The sequence below is a fragment of the Caenorhabditis briggsae genome (assembly GCF_000004555.2).
Source record: "Caenorhabditis briggsae complete genome, chrV, whole genome shotgun sequence".
Lineage (NCBI taxonomy): Eukaryota > Metazoa > Nematoda > Chromadorea > Rhabditida > Rhabditidae > Caenorhabditis > Caenorhabditis briggsae.
Window position 1 is genome coordinate 6623510 of NC_013488.2, and position 8308 is coordinate 6631817.

Sequence of the window (8308 nt, forward strand, 5' to 3'; positions counted from 1 at the left end):
ACAATTAGTAAATCCACCAACAAGGTAATTATGAAAAATTAATTCACCCAGGCCCAGGCCCCCAGGCCCAGGCCCCCAGGCCCAGGCCCCCAGGCCCAGGCCCCCAGGCCCAGGCCCCCAGGCCCAGGCCCCCAGGCCCAGGCCCCCAGGCCCAGGCCCAGGCCCCCAGGCCCAGGCCCCCAGGCCCAGGCCCCCAGGCCCAGGCCCCCAGGCCCAGGCCCCCAGGCCCAGGCCCCCAGGCCCAGGCCCCCAGGCCCAGGCCCCCAGGCCCAGGCCCCCAGGCCCAGGCCCCCAGGCCCAGGCCCCCAGGCCCAGGCCCCCAGGCCCAGGCCCCCAGGCCCAGGCCCCCAGGCCCAGGCCCCCAGGCCCAGGTCCCCAGGCCCCCAGGCCCAGGCCCCCAGATCCAGGCCCCCAGGCCCCTCTCAGGAGCACCGAGAAAGGGAGAACTGATTCTTTTTTCTACTTTCCCATTCCTTTATAGTGCTCTTATCTCCCTGAGGTCATCTTGGGTCGTGGGTTTCTATACCATTTCACGCAGCGTTTTTTATTCTAAAATTTCAAAAGTTTTTTCGCATCTTTTTCTTGCCACGTGGATTTGTTTTATTAAAATAAATGAATTTTTTTCCGTCACGTTTAAATAACACTTGAATTTTTTCTTCTAAAATCTGTGAAACCCTTTTAAAATATCGTTTTTTGAACCTAATTATCTCGTTTCCTGTTTGAGATATCAAAAATATGTCAACTAATGAACTGCTTATAATAAATATAGAATGACCCGCCCCTAAAGTGAGCAACTGAGAAAAGGTTTTTAATATAATGATAAAAATTTTGTCAGTTGATCACTTTTTGATATCTTTCACAAAAATCGAAATAAATTGGCTCGAACCTTATTGGCTTCAAACAATGATAAATACTAAAACTTCCGAAATTTGAAAAGTTTTCCCAAAAACTTTCAGAAATTATAATATAAATTTTCCAAGAACAACAATTTGAACACTTTACTGCCCAATTACAAGAAACATTTCAGAACTAAAATGCCCATAAAAACCAAAATCGATCTTCCGTTTCCGAGATTTTCTCGATTTTTCCGTGCAATTTCAGCATCGATATCTCTCTGGATATAATCTGAAATTTTTCGCATTTTCTGGGACTTATTTTGCAGAAATACTATTTTTTCCTTCCATCACCTCACCACAAACCAATCCATCGATTCTGACGATCCACGTCATCGTGTCCGTTAGCTGGCTCTGAAGATCATTGCAGAATTTTGATGTTTTTGACAGTTCAGCACTGTTATTGTACATTTGGACCGGAACATGGGTTTGAGGAGCGTGGTACTTCTGAAAAATTCGAAATTGTGTGTTGTTCAGGAATTCGAAATACAAAAAATTCCAAAAAGTTTTTAAAATTTATTTTCCAAAATTCGAAAATGAATCAATTGAACAAAAAATTAATTTCGACATTTACCAAATCTTCCAGACTTCCGAAGTTAGGAAATTCTTAAAACGGAAAATACCGGAGACCGGAAACTTCCGGAATGCAATGAAGTTCGACTTTTCCGGGATACCGTAACATTCTGACACTTACCACAAATTTCGGAATAGTCACATTGCGTAATTCCGGATTGTTCTCGATCAAAATCACAGGTTCACCCTTTCTCATAGACATGACCGTGGTCAAACTTCCTAAAAAATTGGTGTCCGTCAAATTTGTATTTCTGATGATCAAATTTCCAAAAATGGTATCCACATTTGCCAATTTTCCAACAAAAATCTCGTTTTTCTCATCAATTAACAAATTTCCAACTATTTTCAAACAATTAGAAGCCATAACTTCTAATGGAGTGTCTCGAACATCACAATATTTTTGTGATAATAGTTCTGAATTGTTCGAAAGTCTACAGTAATCTCCAATCATCCAATTAAAGTTGGTATCGTTGTAAACCATGAATTTGAGCATTTCCGAAACTGTAATACAGAAATCTGGATGATTATAGGAGACTGATACAGTGAACGAGCTGTAATTGGCGTATGGAGAGTGGACGAGCTGAAATTGGAAAATTGATTTCTGAAATTCCAGATTTCAAACTCAAAAATCGATTAAAGTCAATTAAAGTATTCAAAGTATGCAATTAAAGCATTCATATCTGAAGTTCGAAAATTCAAATTTTTTGAAAATTGATAATTCAACAAAATTTTTTATTAAAAAAGAGCTTACATTTAATTTCGGCAAGTTCAACTGAGTCATATTATTGTTAGATCCAATTTCAATATTGCAAGAAACATTTGACAAATTCAGAAGTCCAACGTCTTCCATTCTGTAGTTTATGGAATGCCGAAATGTCCCAACGTCATCTGACATTATTTTTTCATTTTCAGATATTTTTTCTGAAATTTTCAATTTTAACTCACAACAATCCACAGTTTCCAAGTTTGCCAAAAACTGAGTGTTCTTGAATCTTGTATGAGTTACAGCAAATTGAAACGCAATCACATTTTTCATATTTTTCAGAGTTTCAGCTAGTTGTTTTTCAGACAGATCTGTTTGACCGTCGATCCGGAAGCCATATGGTGCACAGACAGTTGTACAGTTTCGTGGAAAATCATCTATAAACCAACTTCCCAGAATGTTCGTTTCGAAAAAACAACCGGGTACTGGAAAAACATTTTGGAAAAACTTTTTTTTTTCAGTTTCAACTCACAACATCTTGGATCCTGACGAATCTCGAGTTCCATCGGATCCGGACCATAATCGATTTCCGTTCCATTTTGAGGGATTGCTGTAGCGTTTTCAGCTAATACGGGAACTACGAGAGCCAGAAAAAATAAGTAAAGTATAATCATTTTTTCCGGAAAATGATTAAGAACAACGTCCCTGAAAACTTTGCACCCAGCACCTTATAGACAGGTGAAACTAGAGGCACAGATTAGATTCTGACATTTCTATTTTCTCACGTTTCCCAGAGCGAGTTTTTGATCTTATTTCTGCTTTTCGTGAGCTGAAAATATGACTCAATTATAAAAATTGGATGTTTCAGGTTGGTTGTCATGGATATGATCTGAAACACTTTCTGGAAATGATTTCATTTGAGTTGCGATTACGAAATAATGTTTGTAGTATGATCTAAAATTATTTTTGACAAATGGAATGTAGATTGTTAAATTTGGAAATGTCTTTTTTTTCGGAAATTGAAAACTTTGTCTGGCATAAACCACACTGAGATAACTTTATGATTCAGGAAGATTGAAAAAATGGAAAATGACTCATAACCTTTTTGTTACTTCATGTAAACGGCTTCTAGAATTTCAGAGTCTCAGAATCTTAAAATCACAAAACCTGAAATCTGGAAATTTCAGAATTTCAGGTTCTCGAATCCCGAACTCCTCAGATTTCAGGATATCATAATCGCGAATCGCAAATTTTGGAATCTCAGAATCTCAGAATCTCAGAAAAGCCGAAGATCTCGAATTCTTTAATTTCAGATTTCGTGATTCACAATTTCAAAACCTCAAAAGCTTGAAATCTGGGAATTTCGGAATCTCGTAAACAAACATTCCAGTAAAAACTTTATTTTCAAATCAATCACAGTAAAATGATAAATCACAAATTATTTCCGGTATTACTCGATCTTTCTAAAAACCAAAAATAAATCCAACTGCCGCCAAAATCATCAATATTTGTCTTCCACCAGTGGTTCGGGAAGATTTGTCTTTGACCACAGAAGCCGCCGCCGCCTTCTCCACGTCTTCTGAAAATTCAGACATTCTGAATTTGAAAATTCGAAAAAAATAAATGTTTCAATAAGCTTCCCATTTTTAGAGCTTTTCAAAAATTGAAATATTTTCATATATCGTGTTGAAGCTCCAACTTACTAACCACAAACTTTATCATCAAACTTCACAATCCACGTATCACTTTTTGTGATTCCATTCCGAATATCATAACAGAAACTAGGAGACTTGATCAATTCCAAACTGTTATTATCAAATCTGACAGGAACGTATGCACGCGAAGTGACTCTCTGAAAATAAAAAAAAACAAAATTAACTCTCTTTTTTTGAAACTCAAAAACCTCCAATTTTGGGAACGACACATTTGCTAGCATCTCGTTCTGTTCCACAATCAACGCTGGTTGCTCATCTGAAAAATTTGAATTTTTTAAATTTTTCATACAACTCAAAAACCTGTCAACGAAATGATATGCTCCAAATTGTCTAGAAAATCAATACTTGTCAAGTTGGTTCTTATAATAATCAAGCTTCCAAAAATGTTAACCACAGAAGCCAATTTATCCGCATGATCCTCATTTTCCTCATGAATTATAACATCTCCATGAACGTTTACACAATCTGTGCTCATTTCCGACCATGTATAATTCACCAAATCGCACGTCTTCGCTTCTGATGACGTGTGACTCTGAGGGCAGAATGATCCGGTTAGCAGACTAAACCGAATATAGTCGTAGGTCATAAAATTGGACATTTCTTGGAGGGAAATACAAAACTCTGGGTGTAAATTGTAGGAAACTTCCACTTCAAGTGTGTAATTCGGAGCAAGTGGAGAGTGAATGGGCTGGAAATGAAAGAATATGTTGAAGTTTGAATTTTGAAAAACTCACGATAAGTTTCGGCAAATTTAATCTGGTCATATTGTTATTATTGAGGATGAAAACTCGACAAGAGACATTTTTCAAGTTTGGCATTCCGATTTCGGTCATTCGATCGTTCAAGTTGACTTTGAAGTCCCAAAGGTTTCCTGTAATTTTGAGTTGATGCACGGGAAACGCAACCATGTGCATTTCTCGGACATTGGCGCATTTCCAGTGCCTTTTTGAATCTCTAAAATTCATTAAATTACCCACCACAATCAATAGATTCTAAATTTGCCAAAAATTGTGCCGATTTGAATTTCGACCTTGAAACCAAAAGTCCGCCCACCAAATGTTTCATATTTTTCAGCGTATCGTTCATTTGTTTTTCAGTCATATCACATTCGATTCCGATTCGGAGAGTTGTTCTTGTACAAACCGTTTCACATAAAACTGGGAAGTATTTCATAGAGGATAATGTGAGAGAATCGAATTCCAGTGTACAAGCAGGGGCTGGAAACTTATGAATGTACAAATGTACAAGTGTTCAAATAAAACTTACTGCATCGAAAATCCCAAAATGGATCGTTTGGAGTAGTAGTTTCAGGAACAGTGGTCGTCGGGATTACTGTAGTGTCTATAGCAGGAGGGTAGATTGGGGATACTGTAGTTCCCTCAAAAGCTGGATACATTGGGGACACGGTAGTGTCTGCGGGATAGATTGGGGATAACGTAGGTGGATAGATAGGAGAAACTGTACTTTCTACAGTATACGGAAAAATGGGGGAAACTGTTGGCGGGTAAAGAGGAGACACTGTAGTTTCGGGATATATCGGGGACACAGTGACCGGATACAATGGAGATATTGTAGGTGGATAGATGGGGGATACAGTATCCGGATACAATGGGGATACGGTAGTCTCTGGATATATCGGAGATATTGTAGGTGGATAGATAGGGGATACAGTAGCTTCTGGATAAATTGGGGAAACAGTAACTGGATACAATGAAGATACTGTGGCTTCTGGATAAATTGGGGATATTGTAGATGGTGGATAAATTGAGGATACTGTAGCTCCAGGATCGCTTTGAGCCTTTAGTTTCACTATCGATAACAGAAATATTACTGAAACTTCCTTCATTCAGAAAACTTCGAAAAAACTTTCCGAGTAGAAGGAAACTGAAAATGCACCTAGAATGAGTAAGTTTTCAGAAAATGTGAAGCCAGATGGAAATAATTAGGTTTTCTCCGCTTCTTCGTTTTTTGTTTGTTTCGGTTTCCTTGGCTCATACTCACACGCCCCCTTTTTTCTCTTGATATGATTATGATAAAGAAGCATAAACTAGAGACTTGTTTGACAATTTTAAATATGATGTGACATATATTGGAAAGGTTTTAGACAGAAAATTGGGGAATACGAGCTGAAAATTGAGGGTGTTATAGATATGTGGAAAATGGGAGGAAACAGAAAATCCTAAAAATTGGAAAAAAATCAAAAACCCAAAATTAAAAAAAAATTTTGAAACTGAAAAAAAGTCAACATGTTTTATCCTCAAACTTAATTAGAAAACCTAAAACTCGAGGATTAAAGGTGGGGGGACAGGAGATTTTACGTAGTTTTTTTGTAGCTAGTGACGGTGTACAACGCTTAATGTCACTCTGCGTACAGCTGTCGTCCTCGCCTTTATGTATGCAATCGGGCGTGAGCTTTCTCTTTGCCCGCGTGGCTCAGTCGGTAGCGGCACCGCACCCTCAATCATCGTCCTCACAAGTTCAACTCCTCGAGGGGCATCTTTGAGCGGAATTTCGAGAACATTATTTTTTTTTTCATGTCTCCCCACCTTTAAAACCAAAAATCTGGAAACAGAATAGTCTGAACAATAATCATTTAAAAATCCGAAAGTCTGAAAACCTAAAAATTCGAAACAAGTTCCTCCTCTCAAAAAAAAACTTTTCCAAACCAGCTAGCACGCTGCCCGGAAAGTTATTAATCTTGAATTTCCAGGTTCTTGAAAACTTGGTCTCTGAACTGTGAAAGCTTGAAAATCTGAAAAAATTGGTAATTGGAATCTGGAAATTATATCTCTTGAATTTTAGCATACACTCGACACTCATGGAATTCTGGTCTTGCTGGAAATGCCTAAATTTATCTGTATATCTAGAACTTTCTGAAAATGTGTTTTAAATGATTGGCAATTTCACGGGCTCAAAGTTGAAAGTTAGGGGTGGCGTTCTATGCAAGTATTTACCACAGGTGATTCGCGAACAATCCGTTACGGATGCTGAATGACCACTATCGATTTTTTCCTTCCCATCACGAAATTCCGTTAGGCTGGATTCCTCCAAATCATTGAAAGTTGAGCAGGAATTGTAGTACCGCATAAAAATGAGTATGCAAATAAATTCTGAATTCTAGAATCTTCCGATGGGTCGTTGAAAATTGTTTGCAAATTTAATATAGTGGATATTGTGGTTAAACTACACATTATAATTGACTGAAACATTGAATTAATATTTTTAATATTGAAAAAATTACCTGAGTCACAAAATTTTGTAATCCTTTCAATCGCTCTTTTATATTTCCAAAACTTTGTACATTACTAGCATTCTGTTTAGTTTCCAAATACATACTGGCATATATTAAAGTTATCATCTGCAAAAAATCAGGGAAACTAAAAGTAATTAAGAAAAAAAATTCTAACCAAAAGTATGAAAGCTACCGATCCAAATAATCCAAAGTAAGTCAATCTTTCATTTTTGGAATTGGTAAAAATAAAAAATCCAGGATGGTCCAAGATTTGTAAATTGTTCGGATATTTGATTCTCACAAAATTTTCCATTTCCTGAGGGGTACTGTAGTTTGAGAACATTGCAAGTGGAACAGGAAAATATATAAAAATGGCGAGAAAAATATAGATGTAAAAGTAGGTAGATTTTTTGCGCTGAACCTCTATAAACCTTCAGAAATTCAGAAATTCAGAACTTTAGAAATTCAAAAAAGTTAAAAATTCACAAATCCAGAAATCCTGAAATTTGGAACTTGAAAATTGAACTCACATCAAAAAAAACTTTCCAGGTCTTGGCGCGGCTTGTGATCTAGTCAGTTGCAAAATAAAGGAAACGTATGCAAAAGATCCAAATGTAAAACACCAACCTATTTGAAATAGATTTTCGACTACCTAAATTTTCCAAGGCCATCAGATAATAAAACTCACAAACAGGGTAAACGTATCAAAATAATTTTTCAGCAAACCCTGAGAATAAGCCGCTGCGAATGGGTATAAAGTGACCATTCCTCCAAAAACGCCTAGCTGAACTTCACACGAATACAACGACATATGATACCAAAATGGCAAAACTTTAATGGAAACTCGTTCAGGTTTTGATTGTGCCCAAATTAAATAAAGCAGTAGAAAATTCAATTGTGTTGCTAAAAGATACACGAATACAGTAGCCCGGTACTGTAAAGAACGATCGGAATAGAATACGGTAGCGTAGATACGAAGGTCGGGGATTTCTGCTGACATTTTCCATCTAGATAATATGTGAAAATGCGGGTTGAAAATGCGAGAAAAATGAGACAGATTCCGTGTTCTACATGAATCAAAAACTAATCGGTGAGGAATAAAACAAGACAAAACCGAGTCAAAAAGACAAAATCAAAAAGTCAAAAGACACCGTACACAGGTAAAATGCGAACGGATCCGTTACGGACGCTC

At 37.5% G+C, this 8308-nt stretch overlaps 3 protein-coding genes across 3 annotated transcripts in view; all 3 read right to left on the reverse strand.

Moving 5' to 3' along the window:
- The window catches only part of CBG06480, a gene marked incomplete at both ends in the record, with an annotated part of 7600 nt that extends 4757 nt beyond the window's left edge, over positions 1-2843 (reverse strand). Inside the window, 5 exons of the mRNA XM_045237172.1 lie at positions 1193-1340; positions 1588-2046; positions 2218-2354; positions 2412-2654; positions 2702-2843. Of these exons, the coding sequence (XP_045093222.1) occupies positions 1193-1340; positions 1588-2046; positions 2218-2354; positions 2412-2654; positions 2702-2843 (1129 nt within the window). The remainder of the gene's footprint in view (positions 1-1192; positions 1341-1587; positions 2047-2217; positions 2355-2411; positions 2655-2701) is intronic.
- Positions 2844-3632: 789 nt separating this feature from the next.
- CBG06481 lies at positions 3633-5730 on the reverse strand (the record flags this gene model as incomplete). Its single annotated transcript, XM_045237173.1, has 7 exons — positions 3633-3748; positions 3877-4021; positions 4073-4140; positions 4185-4572; positions 4619-4826; positions 4858-5101; positions 5151-5730. 7 exons carry the CDS (start codon positions 5728-5730, stop codon positions 3633-3635), a joined length of 1749 nt encoding a protein of 582 aa, XP_045093223.1.
- A 1186-nt stretch (positions 5731-6916) lies between these two features.
- Positions 6917-8116, reverse strand: CBG06482 (the record flags this gene model as incomplete). The annotated part of the gene is made up of 3 exons (XM_045237174.1): positions 6917-7084; positions 7292-7432; positions 7805-8116. The coding sequence occupies 3 exons, from the start codon at positions 8114-8116 to the stop codon at positions 6917-6919; spliced, it is 621 nt and encodes a 206-aa protein (XP_045093224.1).
- Between the last annotated feature and the right edge of the window lie 192 nt (positions 8117-8308).